At 43.6% G+C, this 27979-nt stretch overlaps 1 protein-coding gene across 3 annotated transcripts in view; it reads right to left on the reverse strand.

Moving 5' to 3' along the window:
• ELMOD1 (ELMO domain containing 1) overlaps nucleotides 1-27979 on the reverse strand; it is a 228966-nt gene that overhangs the window by 54198 nt on the left and 146789 nt on the right. For all 3 annotated transcript variants that reach the window (XM_040340256.1, XM_040340257.1, XM_040340255.1), the window contains 2 exons: nucleotides 23700-23845; nucleotides 22130-22158 (listed from right to left, as the gene is read on the reverse strand). In XM_040340256.1, coding sequence (XP_040196190.1) covers nucleotides 22130-22158; nucleotides 23700-23844 — 174 coding nt within the window. In that variant the 5' untranslated portion in view covers nucleotide 23845. The remainder of the gene's footprint in view (nucleotides 1-22129; nucleotides 22159-23699; nucleotides 23846-27979) is intronic.

Below are 27979 nucleotides of genomic sequence, written 5' to 3' on the forward strand. Positions count from 1 at the left end.
TCTTTGTACTGTTCAGCCACAGTTTAGGGGAGGGACAAGACCTGTAAGTGATATAATATGTATAGTGTCCAGTAGATAATTGATATTTAGGTATTAGTATGATGATGTAAGTTATGTTCCAGCAGCAACCCAAGTTCTCCAGCGACTGCAATTTATTTGACTTCCAACACAGAACAAAGTCCAAAGTCCACAGAGTAAATATGACAACGAACAATAGTTTTAGAGTCCCATCTTTTCCTAGACCTGTGCCTTCATATCCATAGAGAATATGTTCAGAGAGTCTCCTAGATCAATTCTAAACCTGTGCCTTCATATTCATAGAGAATATAACTAAACAAGACTGAATGCCAGCTTATATTGCCTATCCGCTGAATGGCTGAGCAATTCGATTGGCCATCTTAGATCTACATTGTGTCTCTTAGAGTGACAGATAACGACCCCTAGCCCAGAGACGGCTTCAAAAATCACATGCTCTAATTTGCATTCTTGCATAATAACATCAACAAGTCTCCTTTTATATGTGCAATTAGATTACAAATACCAAATGTGGCCTGAGCACATCACAGTCATTATCTGTCCCCTTTGCTATGTGTAGTAAATCTTGTTTGGCCACTAACCCCTTTGGTCAACAAACACCCTTTGATTTGTAACCTTGCATGTCTGTATGTGACACACATATACTGTGCTATACATATAGCACAATATATAAAATACATACACATATATATTAATATTACAACACTACCTAAAGTGGAACTTCACCTAAAGCAAAGTTCCACTCTTCTGCCTCCTTAACCAACAATCAACCCCCCCCCCCCCCCAATCAGATTTTTTTTGGGGGGGTTTTGACAGACAGGTTCTGCTTCTAGTTCTGCCCAGAAAGATCAGAGTTGAAGTTCTTCTCCCCGTCCCTGTCTGCAGCCTTCTGGGACATGTCGTAGGTGCCGGAAGGCTGCTGGAGCGCAGCATGGCTCACGCATGTGCAGTGGGCAGCTGGCTGTGCAGCTGCAAGAAGTCACAGCTGGATGCCCACAGTTAAGATGTCTGCGCCAGGGACCTCGAAGAATTGGTCTGAGTGACGATGGTGCTGGATCTTTGGATAGTTAAGTGAATGAATGAATGAATGAATGAAAAACTTATATAGCGGGGCACATGCGAACTGAATCGCTTCTGGGCGCTGGTTGTTAGTGTCTCATGCCATCAGAAGAGCAGGGTTTTGATCTGCTTTCTGAAAGACAGGTGGTTTTGCTCCAACCGAATGCTGGTTGGTAAAGCATTCCATAGCCTGGGACCTTGGAAAGCAAACCTTCTTTCTCCTTTGGACTTGTATTTGGTTTTTGGCACCTTGACCAGATTTTGGTCGGTGGATCGCAGAATGCGGTTGGAATTGTGAGGTTTGATCTTGTCGCATAGATATCTTGGAGCCTTCCCATGGATGCACTTATGTGTCAGGCAGAGTGCTTTGAATGCAATTCTGTCTTTCACTGGCAACCAGTGAAGGGATCTCAGTGAAGGTGAGATTGATTCCCAAGATTTTTTCCCAGTCACCAGTCTTGCGGCCGTATTCTGTACGACTTGTAGACGAGCGATTTTGGTACTTGGGGAGCCCGAGGTAAAGGGCATTTGCATAGTCCAGTCTGGAATTCACGATTGTTCCCACCACGACTGCTACGTCTTCTTTGGGGATAAAAGGAATAAGTCTGCGTAGTAGGCGCATCAAATGGTGCGACCCGCTGACTACTGACCCTATTTGTGCGTCCATTGTCATGAAGGTGTCAAAAGTGACTCCTAGACTTTTGACTTTGGAGCTAGGGGAGATGATTTGTCCCAGAATGGGCGATGGTGTCCAGTTTGTTGCCAGTTGACTCTTCCGACTGGCGTTAAACATAAAGAGTTCTGTTTTAGAGCTGTTGAGTTTAAGATAACTCTTAGTCATCCAGTTTTCTATTGAAGAGAGACATTTCTCTAATCTGAGATGATGATCCTTTTTGTTGCAGATGCGAAAATACAGTTGCGTGTCGTCTGCATAAGAGTGATAAAGTAGTTCTTGGCTACTGATAATATCAAAGAGAGGGCGAAGATAGATGTTGAAAAGCACCGGTGACAGGGGGGATCCTTGGGGGACTCCACATGACACCGTGCGCTTTTCCGACGTGAAAGAACCCAATTTAACTGTTTGTGATCGGTTTTCAAGAAAGGAAGAAAACCATGGTAAATCACCTTCTGCGACTCCTGCTACCTCAGCCAGTCGCATCAGTAACAGTTTGTGGTCTACCGTGTCAAAGGCTGCGCTTAGGTCCAGCAGAACCAGGAGACAAGATTCTCCTTCGTCTGCGGCCTCGAGCGCATCGTCCCATATTTTCAGTAAGGCCGTTTCCGGGACGGAAACCGGATTGAAATGGATCAAGTAGGTTGTGGGTATCCAGATGCTGTTGCAGCTGTTGTACCACCACTTTCTCCATTATCTTGGAGAGAGCATTTAGACCTGTTATGGGACGGCGGTGAGTTGGGTCCATGGGATCCAAATTAGGTTTTTTCAAGATGGGCAGGATTGTGCCCTCTTTCAGCAGGGAAGGCACTATGCCTTCCTTAAATGACTGATTTATAAGCTGTGTGATTGGAGGCGCCAGGATGTCGGCACATTCCTTCAGTAGCTTGGTGGGAATGATGTCATTGGGTGCTGTGCTGTTCCGCAACGCACCAATGATATTATTGGTGGTATTGACGGAGATTGGTTCCAGAATGAACTTAGTTGATTGTAGAGGATTTCTGTCGGTGTTTTGTAGTTGATTGAAGAGGGGGCTGAGCGGAGTATTGTTTTGCAGAATACTTACCCGAATTCTTTCAATTTTGTTGATGAAGAAATCCGATAGTTCATTACAGAACTCTTGGGTGTCTGAAGTGGGGACTTCAAGACATCCCGGATTCATGGTCTGGGTGACCATCCTGAAGAGTTCTCGTGGGCGATTCATGGCGCTGTTAATCACCATGGAAAAGTGTCTATTTATTAAAAGTCGGTAGCTACAGTTTTTGTAGCTGCTGACTTTTCATTTTGGCACATATGACTGAAGATCCTCCTTAATTGTAGCAGTTAAAAAAACAGGTCTCATACTCTGCTAGACATGGTTGTACTATGTGGCAGACTGTGTAAATCATAAGACTGGATGGAGAGAAATACAAATCCTTGAGGGTCCATTCACACAAGGTGTGGTGGAACTGCATTTGGCGACTATTCCAAGCTCAGTCCCACTGCAAGACAAGGCTTTGCCTCCGTTGTGGGCGGTTTACACCACTGCAAGTTGTGTGCGGGCGGTGTCCGCTGAAAATAGATCTGCAAGCAGTACTTTTTAGCAGTGAAGCACGGGTCGATAGAACTATATGAAATTTCACTGTGGGATTGATTCACCAAAGCTGGAGGGCGCAAAATTTGGTGCAGCTCTGCATAGAAACCAATCAGCTTCCAGAATTTATTGTCAAAGCTTAACCACTTCCAGCCCAGCCCAAGGACATCATATGACGTGATTGAATTTCAGTGGGGATATCTGAATGATGCCTGCAGCTAGAGGCATCATTCAGATATCGATCTGTTCATCCGGTGATTCTGTGCACCATAAAAACGATCATAGCGGCAGTTCCGCCGATTGATCGTTTTTAAAAGCGGCGGGAGGGGATATCCCCCCCTCCCACCGCCATCCAGTGCTTCTCCGGGCTCTCCCGTGCCATCGGGGGGACCCGGAGAAACGATCTGCCGGCGCCGGAAGGGAGGCATAGAGATGACAGATGGTCACCAGTCATCTCTATGATCGTCGGCGGCCCGGGCGCGACGTTATGACTTCACGCCCGGGTACCCGGAAGTAAAAAAAAGCCACAATTGAGATCAGTGAATTTTTTTTCACAATCTCATGCTTTCCAGCCTGGAGGAGAGATGTGGGGTCTTATTGACCCCGCATCTCTCCATAAAGAGTACCTGTCACGAACCATTCCTATTACAAGGGATGTTTACATCCCTTGTAATAGGAAAAAAAATTATCAAAAAAAAATCTAAAAAAAATCTAAAAATAAAAAAAATAAGTAAAATAAAAAATAAAATAATAAATATATTTTTTTAAAACGCCCCTGTCCCCGTAGCTCGCGATCAGAAGCGAACACACACGTAAGTCCTGCCCACATATGTAAACGCCGTTTAAACCCCACATGTGAGGTATCGCCGCGTGCGTTAGAGTGCCAGCAACAATTCTAGCACTAGACCTCCTCTGTAACTCTAAACTGGTAACCTGTAAAAAAAAATTAAGTGACGCCTATGGAGATTTTTAATTACTGAAGTTTTGCGCCATGCCATGAGTGTTTGTGCAATTTTAAAGCGTGACATGTTGGGTATCTATTTACTCGGCGTAACATAATCTTTCACATTATACAAAAAATTGGGCTAACTTTACTGTTTTGTTATTTTTTAATTCATGAAACCGTTTTTTTCCCCCCAAAAAAGACGCTTGAAAAATGATTGCGCAAATACAGTGCGAGATAAAAAGTTGCAATGACCGCCATTTTATTCCATAGGGTGTCTGCTAGAACATATATAGTGTTTGGGGGTTCTGAGTAATTTTCTAGCAAAAAAATTATGATTTTTGCATGTAGGAGAGGAGTGCCAAAACTCTCCAGTTTTCGTAAAATGTGACATTTCAATAAAGTTAATAAAAAATAAATGAAGTGAACAGTGTGATGTGCCGGTATCAGCGATACAACACTGCATCAGTCTGGCTGGACTGCACTGCACACCAGTCTCAGCATTAAAATTCAGCGGCTGGTATGAACGAGCCCTTGTATGTATTTTATCTGTGTATTTAGCTAGTTGACTGGCATCTGGCTTCAAGCAAGGTGAACCTGGCAGCCATGAAGAGGTTAGAAAGTGACCTTTCCTGTCTAATTAAGTGTCATGAAACCGGGATGCATTTCAGCACGAGGCTACGGAATAATTCCTTATTTCTCAACATTAATATCGCTTAAGAAGGAAGTTGCCGCTGGGAAAACAGGCTCTACTACTGAGCTACGGCTTAACCAGCGGCAATCGATTCATTTCCATTTTTTTATAGAATCATTGCTCTGGTTTCTTTAAGCCACTTGACAATGTCACCAGAGGTAATCAGCTCTGCTTTGCTGGAAGGGCATCAGAGAAACTAATCTGCAAAGCTTACCACATTTTCTTACACAGTGATGGTTTTATAAAGCAGCTTGCCTGTTACCATGTGGCCTATTGTAGCGTCAAACAAAAACCCTATTTGTGCTTTCATACCTCAATAGCTGGGATGAAAAGTAGGGCCGTGCAATGCATGTATGTAATCGTGGGCAGGAATGCACCCTAAATTAGTAACTTACTCAATTCTTTGTATTTGTATTCAAGTCCCCAAAATCTGCTATCACATGGGCAAATTAGCTATGCATCAAGCTTACCGCCGCACAGGGAAATAGTATTACAATAGCTGCATTCACCGTTTACCATTTAATGCATTATCAAACATTAACCAAAGGCAGCCTATTCACCACAATGCACAGTGCAGTACATTGAAACATAGGTGTATTAGGGTGCCATTGAAACGGAATAGCTTTGCATGTACCTAATATTTGTTACCATAGTGCACTGATGTGAAGAGGCCCATAGGGCTCCAACATAAAGTGCCTTACTGCAACTCTTAATCAAGTAGAACATTCCCATCGCACACATTCCTGGAGACGTGTTTTGTAACGAGTAGGCACCTGCCAACTGGGAACCGATATCCAGTAGGGGTGCACGGCAGGGCGCCGGTCCATGGATTACAATGGTGGGGTGTTCTTTTTAAAGAATTTGATTAGAGCTGGAGGCTCTAATAGGCTTCAAAAAAGGGTGAGCTCAGGGCGCCGCCTGTCGACACAGGAGCCACTGCCCGCCCGCGACCGACCGGGGGGAGATTGCGGGTGACCCGACCTACCTAGAGCGGGCGGGGTGTGGTTGTTTCCTGCTCCCCCCCCCCCCAGCTGCTACTGGTATCAACACAAAGTAAATAAAGTATAACTGAAGAAAAATGTTTTTTTTATTTGTTTGTTTCAGATAGAGTGGATAGGGATTAGAATTCTTGTCAGGTTTTTATCATTTTCTGTTTTCCTGCTAGAGAGCGTCGCCCTTGCTATTTGCCCTGTTTACTGCTATCATCAAACTTGAAAGAAAGAGAAAATCCCAAATTTTGGGTTGACACCAGAACAGGAATAGAGGGAAAATCCTGTAATGGGGACAATGGTTTTGACGACAACCTGGGATTCCCTGACTTTAATGCAGCCATTCTTAACCTTTACACCCCCAGGGAACCCTTCAAATCTTTTTTTGGTCTAGTGGAATGCTTGCTTTACCAAATTAGCAGTGGGGCAGTGGAAAAAATTGTCCTTTACTTAGTTATTGGGAGGAATGTCCCCTTACATTGGTGGTCAATGAGAAGACTGCCCCCCTTACTTTGGTGGCTAGTGGGAAGTATGCTTCTTATAGTGGTAGTCAGACTGCCACCCTTCAGACAGCTAAAAAGGTCATTGGTGTCTTGGCATTTGCTCCATCAAGTAGTGTTGACCCCTGAACTATGTAGGCACAATCAAATAGGAGGTTAATCAACCACAGCTCAAAGAACACCTAGCAACCTCTGGAGGAACCCTGGCTGAGAATGGCTGCTTTTGAGAGATTATCTCACTTCCTGTTTTGGCGATGGGACAGAAAGCAAATGAAAATCTCCCTAATGGGCCACAGTTCATTAAAGCGATCATGTCACAGCAAAGAGTTGCAATGTTTCAGGGCCACGCAGGGCCCTTCATCAGGAAATTGACAGGCTTGATGAAGGTGTCCCGAGTGGCCCTGAAAAACCATAATAACTCTTTGCTCTGATGTGACTTCTGTAAAAAAAAAAAAAAAAAACTCTTGGGTGTTATTTTGAAGATCCATGTTGTGCTGGTGATATATTGTATGCTTTAACTTACTGCAACACATGGTAAAACACGTTGGCTGTGCATTGTCATTCCAATTTAATTCCAAAGCGTTATTTAGCGATATAAAGTTATATCACACAGCAGTGCATATGCGTTGTGTTTTGCACTGAGAAAATAACGCAGAACCTATTTCTTTATATGTTGAGGTGTGCCAAAAGCCTTTCAAAAAGAATGGACTGACTAAAGCCTAGTACACACAATCAGAAAAAAAAATCGGAGGAAAAATACCACTTCCAAAGCAATCGTATTAAAATCTGATCGCAAAAGTTCGTCCGAAATTATCTAAAGGGACGAACACGAAAAATTTTCTCGTACGATTACCAGATTGTACAATTTTTGCGTAATCAGTACAATTTTCATCCGAAAATACAATACAATGCATCACTTGCAAATTTGTATTCTGTTGTAACTTTAGTAACCTCTTCATTTTCGATATGGAGACTAGCATGCAAAAAAATAAAAATGGATGATCAATCATCCGATAATTTCATTGTGTGTACCAGGCTTAACACAACGTGCTGCAATGCATGAAAATGGAAGTGTTGCAGCACACTGCGCCAAGGTGTGAAGGAGCTCTAATAGGGTCAACCCAGACAGGCTGAATCCCTCGATGGGTTACGATTTAATTCTCTGACTCCAGTGGCGAGATCTCTGCTATAGCTATCAGGAGCAAAATTCAGCAGGAGACTATCACAGATTTCTACCAATTGCCCATGGTGGTTCCTATCATAAGGACTGTAGTTCCATTGAAAAAAATGCAAGAAACAGTAGAGATTCAGCTTACTCAGATCTGAAAGACGTTTTTTGCATGACTTATATCTAAATATTTCACAAAAAGAGAAGACTAGGTAACCAAATATATTATAAATATTACGTTCTTCGGCTCCCTTTGCGCTATAAGGTGGGCGTCTGGCACGCGCTTTTAGCTGATAATCACCATGGTGAGCACATTTTACAATGTACAAAAATAAAAAGCACTTTGGTGTAGAACCATTGTATCTAGCAAGTGATGGATGATTGATAAAAGTCATGCTTTTAGGTCTGCAATTTCCAGTCAAATCCATTTGCATGGGTCATACAATAAAATATTTTATCGTATAATTTAATAATAGTATTTCTAGAACACGTCTAGCTAAGGACGCAAAGCGTTTTATAAAATGTGTTAAATGTAAAAACAATAATGTAAAGGGCATTAATCCCATAGGATTAAAGGGCTTGTAAAGGTACAATTTTTTTCCCCTAAGTAGCTTCCTTTACCTTGGTGCAGTCCTCCTTCACTTACCTCATCCTTCCATTTTGCTTTTAAATGTCCTTATTTCTTCTGAGAAACCCTCACTTCCTGTTCTTCTGTCTGTAACTCCACACAGTAATGTGAGGCTTTCTCCCTGGTGTGAAGTGTTGTGCTCGCCCCCTCCCTTGGACTACAGGATAGTCAGGACGCTCTGTACGTTGCAGATAGAGAAAGGAGGTGTGTGTTAGTGGGCGTCCCGACACTCCTGTAGTCCAAGGGAGGGGGCGAGCATGACACTCCACACCAGGGAGAAAGCCTTGCATTACTGTGTGGAGTTACAGACAGAAGAACAGGAAGTGAGGATTTCTCAGAAGAAATAAGGACATTTAAAAGCAAAATCGAAAGAATGAGGTAAGTGAAGGAGGACTGCACTAAGGTAAAGAAAGCTATTTAGGAAAAAAAAAATGTACCTTTACAACCCCTTAGATAAAGAACTGTGCTTTTATTCTCTAACAAACATGTTATACTTACCTCCATTGTGCAGCTCGTTTTGCACAGAGTGTCCTCGAATCCTGTCTTCTGGGGTCCCTCGGCGGCTGTCTCGGCTCCTCCTCGCAAAAGCTTTCCACCTTCATGCGAGCGACTGTATCACTCGGCCCCGGCGCACCGCATCATCGGATGTGATTGACAGCAGCGTTAGCCAATGGCTACGCTGCTATAAATCAGTCCAGCCTAGCCAATCAACGGCCAGGCTGGGAACCGAAGAGGATCACGAGGACGCGCGCGGGACTTTCGAGGGGTGAGGTAAGTAAAACAGGGGTTCGGGGGGGGCCGGTACCGTCGAATGTTTTTTTACCTTAATGCATAGGATGCATTAAGGTGAAAAAACATTTACCTTTACAACCCCTTTAACCACTTCCCGACGGCCGAACAACTTTGTACGGCCGCAGGGTAGCTCTAAATCTCTGGGAGGCCGTCTTCTTACGGCCTCCGCTCCTCCTGGCCACTGGGGGGTGCGCGAGCGCACCAGCGCCACACGCGCGTGCCCGCCGCATCTCTGAGATGCCGCTGCGCGTGCCTGGCGGACGCGATGTCTGCCAGGCACCCGCGATCGGCGGTTACAGAGAGAAGGACATGGATCTGTGTGTGTAAACACACAGATCCATGTCCTGTCAGGGAGAGAGGAGACCGATCTGTGTCCCTTAGGGACACAGATCGGTCACCTCCCCCAGTCAGTCCCCCTCCACACACAGTTAGAACACTATGCAGGGTACACATTTAACCCCTCCCTCAAAATTGGGCTATTTATTATAGCAACAAGTAAAAAATATTATTATTTTTTTCAAAATAGTCGCTCTTTTTTTGTTTATAGCGCAAAAAATAAAAACCGCAGAGGTGACCAAATACCACCAAAAGAAAGCTCTATTTGTGGGAAAAAAAGGACGCCAATTTTGTTTGGGAGCCACGTCGCACAACCGCGCAATTGTCAGTTAAAGCGACGCAGTGCCGGAAGCTGAAATTTCACCTGGGCAGGAAGGGGGTATATGTGCCCAGTAAGCAAGTGGTTAAATATGTCCGGGATGGAGTCGGTGGAGGTTATAGTGATGGCGCTGCATCTGAGAAGCTCTCTGCACCATGTGGTTTAAGGTGGATATTAGAAAAGTCCTGTTCTTTTTCATTCTGCAGCATGGAGGAAACAAGTTGGTATAGATGGTTTTGGTAGATCCTTTACATGTATTAGGCCGAGGTTACTCAGTGCTTACAAAGTCAGCAGACCAATGTAAAATTCATAGGCTACAAGTGTCAGCAGTCTTGTTGTTGTAAGTAACTGCTATGTTTTACAGATCACAATACATAAAAACGCCTTTGGCGGGGTCCTGATGACCAATATCAGTTAATTCAGGTGGCAGGTTACCGACTCACCTAATTACAGTGGGGATCGAAAGTTTGGGCACCCCAGGTAAAAATTTGTATTAATGTGTATAACGAAGCCAAGGAAAGATGGAAAAATCTCCAAAAGGCATCAAATTACAGATTAGACATTCTTATAATATGTAAAAAAAAGTTAGATTTTATTTCAAATCATTTACACTTTCAAAATTACAGAAAACAAAAAAATGGTGTCTGCAAAAGTTTGGGCACCCTGCAGAGTTAATATCTTGTACTGCCCCCTTTGGCAAGTATCACGGCTTGTAAACGCTTTTTGTAGCCAGACAAGAGTCTTTCAATTCTTGTTTGAGGTATCTTTGCCCATTCTTCCTTACAAAAGTCTTCCAATTCTTTAAGATCTCTGGGCTGTCTGTCACGCACTGCTCTTTTAAGGTCTATCCATAGATTTTCAATTATGTTGAGGTCAGGAGATTGTGAAGGCCATGGCAAAACCTTCAGTTTACGCCTCTTGATGTAATCCCCCGTGGATTTTGAGGTGTGTTAAGGATCATTATCCATTTGTAGAAGCCATCCTCTCTTTAACTTCAGCTTTTTCACAGATGGCATCAAGTCACCATCCAAAATTCGCTGAAATTTGATTAAATCCATTTTTCCTTATCGTGAAATGTTCCCTGTGCCACTGGCTGCAATACAACCCCAAAGCATGATTGATCCACCCCCATGCTTAACAGTTGGACAGAGGTTCTTTTCATTAAATTCTGTGCCCTTTCTTCTCCAAACGTACCTTTGCTCATTCCGGTCTAAAAGTTCTATTTTAACCTCATCGGTCCACAGAACTTGTTTCCAAAATGCATCAGGCTTGTCTATATGTTCATTTGAAAAGTTAAAACACTGATTCATGTGGTGAGGACGTAGAAGAGGTTTTCTTCTGATGACTCTTCCATGAAGACCATATTTGTACAAGTATCTCTTTATAGTGGAATAGTGTACCACAACTCCAGTGTCTGCCAGATCTTTCTGGAGGGATCGTGCAGTCAAACGTGGGTTTTGAATTGCTTTTCTCACAATCCTGCGAGCTGTTCTGTCTGATATTTTTCTTGGTCTTCCAGATCTTGCTTTAACTTCCACTGTTCCTGATGACTGCCATTTCTTAATTACATTCCGAGGAACAGAGGATATTGATATCTGAAAACGCTTTGCTATCTTCTTATAGACTTCTCCAGCTTTGTGAGCGTCAACTATTTTCAGTTTCAGTTTTCTAGACAACTGCTTAGAAGAACCCATGGTGCTGATTGTTGGGGCAAGGTCAGATGAGTCTGGGCATTTAAAACCTTTGAGATTGACATCACCTGGCCTTCCCAGACGATGATTGAGAACAATCCATGACACTGGCAGGTCTCAGCTTTGCAAAGGGGGCAGTGCATGCTATAAATTCTGCAGGGTGCCCAAACTTTTGGAGACGCCATTTTTTTTTTTTCTGTAATTTTGAAAATGTAAATGATGGAAATAAAATCTAACTTTTTATAAGAATGTTTAATCTGTAATTTGATGCCTTTTGGAGATTTTTCCATCTTTCCTTGGCTTTGTTATGCACATTAATACAAATTTTTACCTGGGGTGCCCAAACTTTCGATCCCCACTGTAGGTGGAGTTCCTTATCAAGACAGAAGAAATAGTCAAAATAAAAGGGAAGTGGGAATAAGACCCAATGGGGGTTAGTTATGAAAGGCAAATCCACTTTGAACTACAAGTACACTTGAAAGTGCAATCGGTGTAGATCGCTGTAGATCTGAAGGGAAGCTCTGAAATGAGGGGAAGCTCTGCTAATTTTATCTCCCAATCATGTGCAAGCTAAAATGCTGTTTTTTTTATTTTCCTTGCATGTCCCCCTCGGATCTACAGTCACTGCACTTCCAAGTGCACTTGCAGTGCACTTGTAGTGCATAGTGGATTTGCCTTTCGTAAATAACCCCCAAGGTGTCCTTGCCTTCAATGAAGGAAAAGAACCAAACTGCAGGTTTAACCTGATATATCTTTATTACAACAATTGGTAATTAAAGCGGAGGTTCGCCGGTAAAATTCTGTTTTTACCCTTAGATGTATGCTCATTTTGTCTAGGGGAATCGGCTAGTTGTTTTAAAATATGAGCTGTACTTACCGTTGTAGAGGGCGATCTTCTCCGCCACTTCCGGGTATGGGCTGCGGGACTGGGCGTTCCTTCTTGATTGACAGTCTTCCGACAGGCTTCCGACGGTCGCATCCATTGCGTCACGATTTTCCGAAAGTAGCCGAACGTCGGTGCGCAGGCGCAGTATAGAGCCGCACCGACGTTCGGCTTCTTTCGGCTACTCGTGACGCGATGAATGCGACCGTCGGAAGCCTTTCGGAAGCCTGTCGGAAGACTGTCAATCAAGAAGGAACGACCACTCCCGAAGACCCATCCCTGGAAGTGGCGGAGAAGATCGCCCTCTACAACGGTAAGTAATGCTCGGATTTTAAAACAACTAGCCGATTCCCCTAGACAAAATGAGCATACATCTAAGGGTAAAAGAGAAAAAAAAACATCATTGGGTGAACTCCCGCTTTAAACCACAGTTTGTTCTTTTTCCTTCATTGAAGGCAAGGACACCCTGGGTCCTCACCCCACTTCCCTTTTATTTTAATTGCGATGGTTGCCGGACCTTTTCTGATAGCCCTACATTTAAAGCATTACAAATAATCCAGTTGGGAGAGTACAAATATGTGCACAACTTTTGGGAGGTCTTTAGGTGGGATAAGTTGCTTGATAAGGATTTTATGACAGTTGACACTTGGGGGTTGATGTACTAAAGGCAAATAGACTGCGCAGTTGCTCCAGAGCTCAGTAAATGAGGTAAAGCTTCACTTTGCAAAGAATATCCAATCACATGCAATGAAGATAAAAAAAAAACAGCATTTTTGCTTACACAGGATTGGATGATGGAAGTCAGCAGAGCTTCTGCTCATTTACTAAACTCTGAAGCAACTGCAGTTTGCCAAAGGTGCACAGTCTATTTGCCTTTACTAAATTAACCCCCTGCTGTCTAATGCATGGTACAGAAATAGTACGCGATCCAGCTGCAGTTCGTTTTTTAAAGTAGTACATGCATAGTGTGGTGCAGTGCGATTTCAGCCCATTCAAATAAATGGGCTGAAAACACACTGCACTCAAATTGCACAGGAATAAGACTGAGTTCCTGTGTGATTCCTGATGTAAACGGTAAACCAATCTTACATATTAAACTTTCATCAAACCACAGCCCAACATTTGTCTGAACACTGTCACCAACTGTCACCAACAGTCAGAAAAAGGGTGTAGGTTTTTGTAAATTAGATGTAGGCCACCAATACAATCAAACGCTGGGGTGGGTATTGGGGAGCACCCAGTACAAAGGTTCATGACACTCAGAGGTCCAAACCAAGGGGCAGATTCACGTAGGTGAGCGGCGGCGTAACGTATCGCACTTGCGATGAAAACCTACGCCGTCGGCCTCCGGCGCAAGGCGGGCCAATTCAAATGGGCGTGTGCTATTTAAATTAGGTGTGCTCCCGCGCCGGACCTACTGCGCATGCTCAGTTGCGCAATTCCCGTCGTGCTTTGCGCGCCGTGACGTCAGTTTTTCGAACGGCGACGCGCGTAGCGTAATTCCGTATTCCCGGACGGCTTACGCAAACGACGTTTATTATTAAATTTCGACGCGGGAACGACGGCCATACTTTAGACAGCAAGACGTTTGCTGACTAAAGTTAGGGCACCAAAAAAAACGACTAACTTTGCGACGGGAAACTAGACTAGCGGCGACGTAGCGAACGCGAAAAACCGTCGTGGATTGCCGTAACTCCTAATTTGCATACCCGACGCTGGTTTACGACGCGAACTCCCCCCAGCGGCGGCCGCGGTACTGCATCCTAAGATCCGACAGTGTAAAACAATTACACCTGTCGGTTCTTAGGGATATCTATGCGTAACTGATTCTATGAATCAGACGCATAGATAGAAACAGAGACATGGGCGTCCGCTCATAGGGGTAAGGGGGGGCGAGTGACCCCCCATGGAATCGGCAAGGGTCTGCCATGCTCTTATCTGTAGCTGTGCTGACTCTCTCTGTGTTTGTGCGAGTCGGCTCCACAGCTGTTGCATGATCAGTGTCACTGAGTTATAGAGCTCTTTACTGCCACCTCTGGCCGCTTCCTGTATGTGCGCCCTTGTGTTTGCTTTGCTGCCTGTAATGTATTTTCAAAGGGACATGTGGAAACAGGACTTGGGAGAAGGAAGACCATTGTGACCTTACAAGTGGGGGCTGTGAGTACAAGTGAAGGGAGAAGGCTGTTTGTGTACAGGGGGAGGGCTGACATATATACAGACGAGGGGGGCAGCTGAGTGCATACAGGTATGATCAGTGAAGGTGGGTGCCAGATATAGGAAAGATCATATCATCTGTCCTGTCCTGTATACAGCTATATGCAACCATCTTCCTTCATGTACCTGCCTTTCCGCGGGTCGGGGGTCCGATCGGGACCCCCCCCCCCCGGTACATGCGGCGGTCGGTTCTTCCGTGGGAGCAATCCGGGTTGAGGGTGCGGCTATTTGTTTCTAGCCGCCACGGCTTCCCCGTGCTTCACTGTGGCGGCTGCATCGATCGTGTGATCCCTTTTATAGGGAGACACAATCGATGATGTCAGACCTACAGCCACACCCCCCTACAGTTGTAAACACACACTAGGTGAACCCTAACTCCTACAGCGCCCCCTGTGGTTAACTCCCAAACTGAAACTGTCATTTTCACAATAAACAATGCAATTTAAATGCATTTTTTGCTGTGAAAATGACAATGGTCCCAAAAATGTGTCAAAATTGTCCGAAGTGTCCGCCATAATGTCGCAGTCACGAAAAAAATCGCTGATCGCCGCCATTAGTAGTAAAAAAAAATAAATAATAAAAATGCAATAAAACTATCCCCTATTTTGTAAACGCTATAAATTTTGCGCAAACCAATCGATAAAAGCTTATTGCGATTTTTTTTACCAAAAATAGGTAGAAGAATACGTATCGGCCTAAACTGAGGAAAACATTTTTTTTTATATATGTTTTTGGGGGATATTTATTATAGCAAAAAGTAAAAAATATTGCATTTTTTTCAAAATTGTCGCTCTATTTTTGTTTATAGCGCAAAAAATAAAAACCGCAGAGGTGATCAAATACCACCAAAAGAAAGCTCTATTTGTGGGAAAAAAAGGACGTCAATTTTGTTTGGGAGCCACGTCGCACGACCGCGCAATTGTCTGTTAAAGCGACGCAGTGCCGAATCGCAAAACCTGGCCTGGGCATTTAGCTGCCTAAAGGTCCGGGGCTTAAGTGGTTAAGGGTGTGTGTCAGGGGGCGTGTCCTATGCCTAAATATGTTTGCAAGTAGGTGTCCCTCATTCCTATCTCAAAATGTTGGGAGGTATGAAACCCACTCTCATCCTTTCTAAACTACTGCCATAGTGGTTATCTATAAGGATATATATATGCCTCCTGAATGTATTACTTGTCAAATGTCTCCCCTTTGTCTGTTATGAGACCAGAAAAACTGCAGATTCTGTGGGTGGGTCTGTTATTCGGAGCTCGGGGGAAGGGGGGGGAGTCGTGATGTCAGTAGACTCCCCTTGTCAACATGCATTTTCTCCTGTGTATTTCCTACAGTGAACTTCTGCTATGATCACTAACATCCAGTCAAAACCCAGAAAAGTCACCACATGACTTCAGCATGCCTAATCATGCTGATGTGTGGGGCAGCCAATCCTGGGAAAGCTGGGGAAAAAAGGAGGAGGGGATCTGAAGTACACAGAATGCCTCTCTCAGGCTCCTGCATGAGATATGTAAATCACCTGTCACTCACAGCAAGGGGGAGAAACTGACTAGAGAAAAGATAAGAGGATTGCTCAGAGCTGGATTAACTCTTTGTGGCAAGACTGGGCACAGATTACATGAAATCCTATACTGAACAAGGTGCAAGCCTTAATTTAAAAAAAAACCTGATTTACATCCACTTTAAGGATGTCCCTGAACTTCGTTGTTATACGTATGCATGCCCATAATTATTCACCAACAAAATTTTACAATCCCCTTCATGTATTATATGTGGAGAAGTGTAAGGAAACCATAGATGCGATTTTTCTCCTGCAGCAAATCACTTGATTCCCCCATCAACACAGTCAGTGTTGATGGGGGAATACCTCCCACGGAGCTATTGTGTTCTCCCAACAGGGGAGGCACGGGGAGCTGTCTCTGCTGGCAGAACACAGTGATTATTGAAAGTGGCTATAGCCGCTTTGCAATAATCATATGTAAAAATCCAACATTTGGGTTGTACCGAAGTCGATCGATGGATCGACTTGGGTACCATCAACCTGCCCATAGATGGTGGGACTCTCGGGTGGTCACTGTTGAATGGGCTGAGATTTGAACCATCTATGGCCGGTTTTACTCCTACAGCAGAACAGAATGACTGGTAATAGGCTAAAGTCCTGTCCATTATGGCCTCTAGCTTTTATCTTGCAAGAATTACCTCCTGTAGGCTGGATTGACACCTATGCAGTTTTAGTGTGTTTTGCATTTTGCAGATTTGCACTACAGTCCATTTAACATGGTTTCCTATGGAACACCTTCTGTAGTGCAAAACTGCAAAATGCAAAAAGCACTAAAACTGCAAAGGTGTGAATCCAGCCGTAGTGGCACTACATAGCGTAAAAATCAGTGGAATAGGAACTCTGATTTCTACCATAATTGACAACTATATAATGAACCAAAAGTTACTCCTCCCCCCAATTACAACCAATAATTTGTACATTGAATAGAACCACATAACTCTTATATTAAACATAAAGTGCTGTCCATGTCTTTTTATGTGTATGCTGCAACTTAGTAATTACTTAAGTGACACATAATAACAGAGCATTCCTGTGATCAACCCCCCATTTAGTTATTATTTATTTATTACAGGTACTTATACAGCGCCATCAATTTCACAGCGCTTTACATATTTTGTATACATTCACATCAGTCCCTGCCCCCGAGGACACATTTCAATATTGTCCACAGCAGGTTCCAGCAGTGCTTTCCCCTTCACAATTTGTGTATGCTCTTCTGTCATAGACATCCTTCTGTGTCGATCACACTCCCCACACAGTAGACAGATTATCATCTATAGTGCTTTACACGCCCCTAAAGGTTAATGATATAGAGATATATTGCTCAGTATGTACAGGTTTCCAATATACTGCAGCACAAACAAAGAGAGTATAAGCAAAGACCATAGTGATTTCCCTAAAATCAACAGCTTCTATATTATAACAAAGCATAAAGTCTATGTAGTACTCTGCGCTCAATACTATGCATTTACTGCTTGGGATGCCGATGCCATATTTCCAGATGAGGACTGTGGCTCCTCCCGCTTCAATGACATCACTTAACCTCTGCCCTAAGCGCTATGTCCCTTGACTTTGGGCTTAACCCTCCAACTAAATGGAGAGTTGATCACAGGAATTCTGTGTTGTAATATGTCACTAAAGTCACAGGCCCGGATTCAGAAAGGAGATACGATGGCGTATCTCCGGATACGCCGTTGTATCTCTGAGTGTGCAGGTTCGTAACTATGCGACTGATTCATAGAATCAGTTACGCATAGATTTCCCTAAGATCCGACCGGCATAAGTGTCTTACACCGTCGTATCTTAGGCTGCATATTTATGCTGGCCGCTAGGTGGCGCTTCCGTATATTTACGCTATGAATATGCTAATTAGGTAGATACGCCGATACAGAAACGTACGTCCGCTCGGCGCATTTTTTTACGTCGTTTACGTTAGGCTTTTTTCGGCGTAAAGTTACCCCTGCTATATGAGGCGTAGCCAATGTTAAGTATGGACGTCGTTCCCGCGTCGAGTTTTGAAAATGTTACGTTGTTTGCGTAAGTCGTTCGCGAATAGGGCTGTACGGAAGTTACGTTCACGTCTAAAGCAATGACGAATTGCGGCATAATTTCGAGCATGCGCACTGGGATTTTTTCACGAACGGCGCATGCGCCGTTCGTAAAATACGTCAAATATGTGGGGTCACAGTGAATTTAAATAAAACATGCCCACATCATCCACATTTGTATTAGGCAGGCTTACGCCGACACACATACGTTACGCCGCCGTAACTAAGGGCGCAAGTTCTTTCTGAATACGGAACTTGCGCCCTAATTTACGGCGGCGTACCGTATCTGAGATACGTTACGCCACCCGGAAAGATACACCAATGTATCTGAATCCGGCCCACTAAATTTTTTAATTACTTACCTCTGTTCCAACAGTCGGAAGCCCATGAGGTTCCTAGATGGTCCCAGCATCTTCTTCCCATCTTCAGCCATCTTGATGACGTGGGATGACATCACTTCCGTGCATGTATAGGACTGCAGTCATCCTGTCACACAGGCATTGTACTGGAATGAAAACTGAGCTGCACATGCACAGCTCAATGTATATTCCACAGATTACTGCAAACAGGCAGGTATATGTATTTTAAAGCAGAAGAGACAATGGTGTTAATTTACTAAAACTGGAAAGTACAATATCTAGTGCAGCTCTAGATAGAAACCAATCAGTTTCCAGGTTTTAGAGCCGGTTCACACAGGGGCGGCACGACTTCGGGGGCGACTCGGCCAGGCGACATGAAGACGACATCTAAGGCGACTTGCAAAATGACTTTTGTATAGAAGCCAATGCAGGTCGCCCCAAGTCGCCCCCGAAGTAGTACAAGAACCTTTTTCTAAGTCGGAGCGACTTGCGTCGCCCCTTTTAGAACGGTTCTATTCACTAGAATGGGACGCGACTTGTCAGGTGGCTACGTCGCCTGACGAGTCGCCCCAGTGTGAACCGGGTCTTATTGTCAAAGCTTAATTGAACAAGCTGAAATTAGAAGCTGATTGGCTACTATGCACAGCTGCACCATATTTTGCACTCTCCAGTTTTAGTAAATCAAACCCCTTGCATGTCTCTTCTGCGATAAAGAGCCTGTCTGTTCTCATTTTTTTTTTTTCAAATATAGTTCTGATTTAAGTGATTACTAAGTTGCAGCATACAGATGATGGGCACATAAGAAGATGCAGACAGAGTTTTATGGCTGAAGTAACTTCCTAAGCACTTTATTAAAGCACTATTTTTTTTGGTGTATATACAGTATGTATTAATTGTAGCACCCTGGTCCTAAACAGGGCTGCTAATAAATCTAGTTGCCCTAGGTGGTAACTAGCCTGGCTAATTGGTAGGTTGACCCCCTGATTCCTGTGCTAAGTCTGAGTTTGGGGTAGTCTCTTTCTTCTGTCAATAGGTGGCACTGTTGCTTTTGTAATTAGAATGATGGATTACCATAAATTCAGGTAATGGGTAACTACGTTGTCTCAGCCAATCATCAGGAGTTTCTTTGACCTCTGTGTATGCTGGGATAGGCTATTTATTTGGGAGGAGTCAGGGGATCATGGTTCTTCACGCCCGAGGCTGTGGCCTGGGTGGGTGTGTGTTGAGAGGATCCTGGTTGCTAGGCCTGAAGCCAATCTAGGAGGAATGCTGGCTGCTAGGTCCACTTAAGGACTATCAAGCATTTCAGGGTTCCGCAAAGGAGGAGCAGCCAAGGTGAAGCCTGAAGCCTGGGGCAGAACCGCATGTGTTAGAGGCTCAGCCTGAGGGGAGCTTTATCGTGTCGGAGGTAAAGGAGAAGCAGTTGCCACAAAGGGAAGACCACTCCTGTTACCGGAGGCAAGTTTGGAAGGGATGAAGTTGTAAAGGAGTACCAGAGCAGACGCTTTACTAGCCGGGGATAGTGAAGTAGTGGGAAAGCTTCAATAGAGACTCATCCAGGAATGCAGTGGGTAGCTGTGAGTAAAGCTTGAAGGAGTACGGCAGGTAGCTGTAAGTAGAACTTGAAGATAAAGTACAACGGTTAGCTGTGGGTGAAGCTCTGGAATCCAGCATGTAACTGACAGTCCAAGAAGTCTAGTGAAAGACGGTGAGCTGAGCTTAAGGATCTACAGTGGGATACTGTGAGTTAAGCTGAAAGATCTACAGTGGGTTACTGTGAGTTAAACTGGAAGATCTACAGTAGGATATTGTGCAAAATGTTTTTGCCATAGGAGACAGCAGTTGCTACAAAATTCATTCAGCTTAAAGGCCCTTGTTCTGTATTGCTGTCTGCATAGTTATATTTTTGTCTGCGGAGTTTGCCTTAAAGTGACACTAAAGCTTTGAATTTTTTTTTTTTAAATAACAAACATATCATACTTACCTCCACTGTGCAGTTAGTTTTGCACAGAGTGGCCCCGAATGTCCTCTTCTGGGGTCTCACGGCGGCTCCTTCCTTCAAGAGCTAACCCCCTCTGGGAAGCTCTCTCCTGAGGGTGTTACCTTGCAGGCATGCTCCCGTGCCAAACAATCGGCGTCCATAGCTGCCAATTGTATGACTCGGCTTCGCCCATCGGTGGACGCGCCATTGGATTTGATTGACAGCAGCGGGAGCCAATGGCTGTGGTGCTATCAATCTATCCACTGAAGAGCCGATCAGGCATGGGGAGAACGACGCGGGATCACGCCCTTGGAAATTCGGGCTCAGATAAGTAAAACAGGGGCTCGGTGGGGGGGGGGGCGCTGACGGCAAGGTGTTTTTTCACCGTAATGCATAGGATGCATTAAGGTGAAAAAATACAAAGGTTTGCAACCCCTTTAATTGCTATTGCATTGTGTCCTGAGCCCTAACCCTCTCTCCCATGTTCCTGTTAAGAGAAATAAAACTCTTTGTTTATTTTTACAAAAAGTGACTGGCGCCCAATCTTTCCACCTTGCATTACACCCATTATACCTAGTAACCTGCACCCTGAGGAGGAATATCAGTTCTCCCTGGCTCTGGACGTCACCATCAGGCCCTTGGAAGTCGGGGAGACCGCTATATAGGTAATTATGACTAAATCAATATAATAAAAGTGTTTTGTTTTTATAATATATAGGTAGGTAGTTATAGTGCTGCACTTGTTTTTATTGTATAAAATAGGTATTGTGAACAACACGTTGGAGTGCCAGCAAGCTTAGATGGGGGAATTAATTTTGTAAATGCAGAAGTAATTTTCTTTAATTCACATTAAATCTCTGTTGAGAATAGAGACAAGACTATCCTCATGATAGAGGTAGATACATCAGATGGCCCCATGATACATTTCTCAGCATATATAATAATCCTACTCCTTGCACGTAGTCACAGAAATTAGTAACATACAATTGAACCTCGGATTACGAGCATAATCCGTTCCAGGAGTATGCTCGTAATCCAAAGTTCTCGCATATCAAAGCGAGTTTTCCCATTGAAGTCAATGGAAACAAAAATAATTCTTTCTGCATTGACTTTAATGGGATGCAATACCGAATGCGGCCAGAGGTGGGGGGGCGCCAGAAACTACCGAAAAGGCCCAAGGACACTTTGGCTCGTTTCCTGCGCCCCCGTACCTCAGGCTAAATGAGGTACCGCAGGCCTATTTTCGGCTTTGCTCGGCTACTGCGCCCCCGTACCTCAGGCCAAATGAGGTACTGCAGGCCTATTTAGCTTGAATTCTGCTTGTCTTGCGAGTCAACACTCTCAAACCGAGTCAGAATAAAAAAAAAAAAAGTTGCTTGCAAATCAAAACGCTCTCAAACCAAGTTACTCTTAAACCGAGGTTCCACTGTATAATGTAATCAGGTGCTGAAATAATACTTTAACAACAGTGTATAGAAGGACTGAGTTCCATTGTTAAAGAAGCTGGGATGCGTTCTGCTGGCTGTCTCATCCTCTGCTGATGACTGGAAGGAATCACACGGAGCCACTCGTCTCAGTCTATAGCTGCATTCTTGATGAACATGGAAGATGACACATACACACAGGCTGCATGTTCTGCCAGACAGCAATAACTACAACTAGACCATAATGATAGCTATAGAAAGACTTACCTTGCTTTTAGAGGATTTCAGCGATGTTTCTGCAAAACAAGATGTGGAAATTGTATCACTCTCTAATACATAAATGAAATCTTTCTATATAAAGGTAAACGTTGAACTATAAGCAAAAAAAAAAATGACACACATGATGCAGGCTATCACCACTATTAAAGGAGAAGTAGGTGTTTCTTTTTGGATTCATCTGTCCCCCGGCGTCTGTGCACTGAGAACCGAGCCACTGAACATTGCCGCTGGCTCGGTTCTCACAGATCACCGAGAGGAAAGAGGCTGAATATCAGTCAGCCTCTTTCCTCTCTGCTTCTCCACGCTCATTGGAGCACTGAGCCGTGGAGGGGCGGGAAGAGGCTCTCCGCTGAAAACGGGTCACAGGAGTGCAAAACAAATTGCACTCCTGTGACCCAGAGGAGAAGCCCAGCCTAAAAAGCTCAGGCTGGACTTCTCCTTTAAGGCCTCGTACAGACGGACGGACTGTCCGCTGAAAATGGCCCACCGGACCATTTTCAGCGGACATGTCCGCCTGGAGATTTCTGTCTGATGGTTGTACACACCATCAGACAGAAATCCGCGCGTACACGATACGCGGTGACGTGACCGCGCCGTCGCCGCGACGATGACGCAGCGACGTGCGCGGCTCTGGAAGTTCAATGCTTCCACGCATGCGTCGAATCACTTCGACGCATGCGAGGGATGGCGGCCGATCGGACATGTACGGTGAGTCTGTACAGACGACCGAACATGTCCGACGGACAGGCTTCCAGCAGACATGTTTCTTAGCATGCTAAGAAACATTTGTCCGCCGGAAAACGGTCAGCTGGACAAATGTCCGCTGGAAACCTGTCCGGTTGGCCGTACACACGACCGAACATGTCTGCTGAAACTGGTCCGCGAACCAGATTCAGCAGACATGTTCGGTCGTGTGTACGGGGCCTTACACAGTCGTTTTTGTATCCCTGAGCCCCCCCACCGTTATATAGCTTTATTACTCTCGAGTGAAGCTGTTATTTTTCTTGAACCACTTAAGGACCGGAAGATTTTCTCCCTTAATGACTAGGCAGATTTTTGCGATACTGCACTGCGTCGCTTTAACTGACAATTGCGCAGTCGTGCGACACTGTACCTAAACAAAATGGATGTCCTTTTTTCCCCACAAATGGAGCTTTCTTTTGGTGGTAGTTGATAACCTCAATTTTTTGCGCTATAAACAAAAAAAGGCCGACAATTTTGAAAAAAATAAATAGGATTTTTGTACTCACCGTAAAATCTTTTTCTCTGAAGTCCATGGACGGACACAGCTTCCTTAAACTCTTGACTGTACGGTTATGTTCCGTCTATTAGGAGAGGACTACAGTCAAGAGTATAAGGAAGCTGTGTCCGTCCATGGACAAAAGAGAAAAATATATATAATGTTTGGGGGTTCTAAGTAATTTTCTAGCAAAAAAAAAATGATTTTAACTAGTAAACAACAAGTTTGGAAAATAGGCCTGATCCTTAAGTGGTTAAAAAAAATATGAAGGTTTACAACCACTTTAATGAATAGTGTTATAGCTATCCCCCAACATACCTATCTTTAATGTCCTCCCAGCACCTGGCTTGTTCTTGTAGCAGATTCTCTGCAGTTCGCAGCGGCCAGTCAGCTTCCTCAAGATAAACTTGAAGCAACGCCAGAGACAAATGCAGTAGAAGTATAGCCACACCTGAACCACCATTCTGCAGACAAATGGAGAAAACATGTTATTTAAAGCTTCTGAATACAACAATTGTATGGACACTTGTTGAGAATAAAGAAGAACTCTGGTCTAAATAAACAATGTGGTTAAAGTGAAGGTTTACCAGAATGAGGGGCCTATAAAAGACAACTTTGCTCGGTTGCGCTTTAACAAGACGCTATTGCTTGAGCACAAAAATCCAGGTAAAGGGACCTTGCAAAAAATGAAGGGATAAGGCCCATACACACGATCGGACTTTTCGACAACGACGGACGTGTTTTATTGAACAATCCGACCATCTGTTTGCTGCATCGGACAATTGTTGTCGGAATTTGCACGGACAAATGTTGGCTGTGCATGCGCTCAAACTTTCCGACAACAAATGTGTTTCGTCGGATCACCCGATCGTGTGTACACAAGGCTTAACCACCCTGGCGGTAAACCCGAGCGTGACTCGGGGTGGATTTTTTATGTTAGGATCGGTATCCCCGAGTCACGCTCGGGCTGGATGTGCAGAGTGTGCAGCGGCTTACCTTCTCGCTGGATCCACAGGCAAGTTACTTACCTTGTCTCTGGATCCAGCGATGCATCCCCCGTTGTGTGAGCGAGCGGGTCCTCGCTCGATTCACAGTGTCCCCGTGTGCCGCCGATCTCCGTTCCCTGCAACGTTACGACGCACGGGGGCGGAGAACGGCGCCAAATTCAAAAAAGTAAACAAACACTATACATACAGTATACTGTAATCTTATAGATTACAGTACTGTATGTAAAAGATACACACACCCCTTGTCCCTAGTGGTCTGCCCAGTGCCCTACATGTACTTTTATATAATAAAAAACTGTTCTTTCTGCCTGAAAACTGTTGATTGTCCAAAAGTGTCCCTTTATGTCAAAAATGGTTTTAGATCAGCTAGAAAACAGCGATAATAAATTATAATCACTTGCAGAATTGTGCGATAGCGATTTGTGGGGAAATACGTCATAAAAAAAAAGTAATGACAGCGACAATTCTGCAACTGAGCAAATTTCTGTGATTTTGAGTTGATTACATTATTGAATAATTTTTATTATAATTATATTATTATTTTTTATAATTATTTATTATATTATAATTTATAATTTTGTTTTAAAAAAAAATCATACCCGGGATGCCTACAAGACTCTTGTTTGGTCAGATTTAAGTGAGTTATTCCTAAAAATTACAGACCTACAGTATAAAATGCCAAATTTCCATGCAAAATAATTGTACCGCTTTTGGTACGTAATTCCAGACAAAATCATACCGCCAGGGAGGTTAATGTACACGGGACGTTTTTACAACCTCTCCTGAATGATTTAACTTGACAGATAGTAACCAATGTTTGAAACTTCCATTTTGACACGTTTACATGCAGCGTTTACGTTTAGAAGTAGTTTAAAAAAATATATATATATATTTTCAAAATAGCCAAAAATGAAAAACGCCTATAAACGAATTGCGTCTAAATGTGAGTTACTGCATTTAGCCGCGTTTGGCGCTGGAAATGTCTCTAAACTCAGCGTCTGAACTAATTTTTTGCTTTCCAAAAAAAGCCTCTAAACTCAATTGCCTAGAAACGACTGTAAACGACCTTGTGTACATGTACTGATAAGATCACATTGAGGAGAGATCAGGAGCAGTTGAATAAAATTCCCAACTGCTCCTAAAAGTCTGTTTACCAGCAGCAGTGTACATGAGGCCTAACTGATACATCTGCAAGAGTGCTTGTCCTTTTGAAAAACAACAGACATACTGGCTGGATCACCAGATGAAAATAGAAGAAAGAAAGCCTAAAGAATAAAACACATGCAGCCATTATATCTAAGAATTGGTAAGCTGCGACATAACAAATATTTGCTTTTGGGTGTAAGGGCCAGGTCACACCTGAATCACACAGGAATGTGGTCCGTGTTTCTCTGCAATTCCTGTATGATGCGATTTTCAGCCCATTCATTTAAATAGGCTGGAATTACACTGGATCACACCAAAAGTAGCGCATGCAGTACTTTTAAAAAAAGCACTGCGGAACGCGGTACCATGGGATCCGGGGAAGGCGAGCTTGCTATGTTTTTTGTGTTACGATTATATTGACACACCGCAGCAGATCGCACACCCAGTGCGTTTTGAACACCTTGCAGGAAAGGTGCATGAAACGCTGTTTTTTCCGCACTACGTTCCTTTGTGAACGAGCCCTAATACCACTTTAAAACTCCACCAAGCACTGTATACATCTAAACTGATGACATAACATACTGCTTTCTGTAAAAAACAGACTTGGTATGGCTTCCCCATGTTTCCAACAGTCATACAAATGTGGAAAATAAATAAATAAAAGTAACTCCACTTTTGTTGAGAAAAAAAACATTCCACTCTGGGTAATCTACAGTATGTACATTGTAAGTATTTTAACAAACTATTGCAAATTATGAACTTTTATTATGCTGAAGAAATAGCTGTTTGTCTGTATCACCGAAAATTTAATTTTTGTTGCAGGTGATGACTGATATCTGACTTGAACCTTGGTGCAGACCTCTGGGAAAATCAGTAAGCCAATCGCAAAAAACAGGAAATTACATTTCTGTGTACAGAACCCCTCCAGGTAGCCATACTGCATTTTATAGAAAATTACAGAGCTGCAGATTGAAGAGGAAAGGTAATTTTGATTAACATGCAATTACAATATGACTTGTGTCACAATTGTATACACTATATTATTATTATTTATTTTTTTATTTACTATTTTTTCCCATGAAAGTGGCGTTACCCTTTAACCACCTCCCATCTGGCTCCTGCACATATACAGCCGGGTGGGCATTTTCTCCTTCTGAGTGGACGTTCAGGAACGTTCCTCAGAAAGAGGGGGATCACGCCGGCGCAGCAGCGCGATCCCGATGCACTCGTGTCACCTGGACACGGCGCATTTCTGATCGGCAGGTGGGCTCTGTGATTGGCCCTCCTGACCACATGACGGCTGTGTCCAATCACAGCTGTCATGTGATGTAAACAGAGAGCTGGTTGCTAGGCGATTGGCTCTCCTCTCCTCACACAGAAGTTGTCATTGAAGAGAGGAGAGCGGATCTCTGCAGCCAGCCCGTGATCAGTGAGTATGAGCTGTTTTTTATAGCTTTTTACATACTGATCACCGGACCAGTGTCCCCATACAATGTCCCCACACAATATCCCCAAAATAGTGTTCCAAAAACACTGTCCCCACACACATGTCCCACACAGTAAAAACACCTGTCCCTCACATATGTCCCAGTAAAATCATATGTCCCAATGATCATCTGCGCACATGTGTACATGATCATTTGCGCACATCTGTACATGATCATCTGCATACATCTGTCCATGATCATGCAAACCAAATATTATACACGTAATGTTTTTTTTTTACCAAAGACATGTAGCAGAATACATTTTGGCTTAAATTTATGACAAAATTCGATTTTATTGGATTTCTTATCAAACAGAAATTAGAAAATATATATATATATTTTTAAATCTGTTCTTTTTTTTGCTCTTATTACAAAAAAATTAAAACTGATTTGTGAATAAATACCACCAAAAGTACTATCAAAAGAAAGCTCTATTTGTGTGAACAAAATGATAAAAATTTCATTTGGGTACAGTGTTGCATGACCATTAAAAGTGTGAGAGCGCTGAAAGCTGGCCTTGGAAAGAAAGGGGTGAAAGTGCCCGGTATTGAAGTGGTTAAATTAGGAATTGTGTATTACTTGCATTACACTTAGAAAGGGACATGCAAAAAAACATTGACTATTCAAGGAATCTGATTTAGGGGAAACACGAGTTTGCAAATCAGCAGCCCTCTCAGGCCTCGTACACACGACCGAGGAACTCGTCGTAAATGAAACATTGTTTTCCTCGATGAGTTCCTTGTTAGGCTTGTCGAGAAACTTGACAAGCTTGCTTTGCGTACACACGGTCAAGACCAAATCTCCTCGTTCTCAAACGCGGTGACGTACAACACGTACAACTGCAGGGGAAGTTCGATTCCACTGGCATAACCCTTGGGGCTACTTTTGCTAATCTCATGTTACTGCGTATTAAGTAAAAGTTTGGTGAGAGACGATTTGCACTTTTCAGACTGTTACA

The sequence above is a fragment of the Rana temporaria genome, chromosome 2, assembly GCF_905171775.1.
Source record: "Rana temporaria chromosome 2, aRanTem1.1, whole genome shotgun sequence".
Classification (NCBI taxonomy): domain Eukaryota; kingdom Metazoa; phylum Chordata; class Amphibia; order Anura; family Ranidae; genus Rana; species Rana temporaria.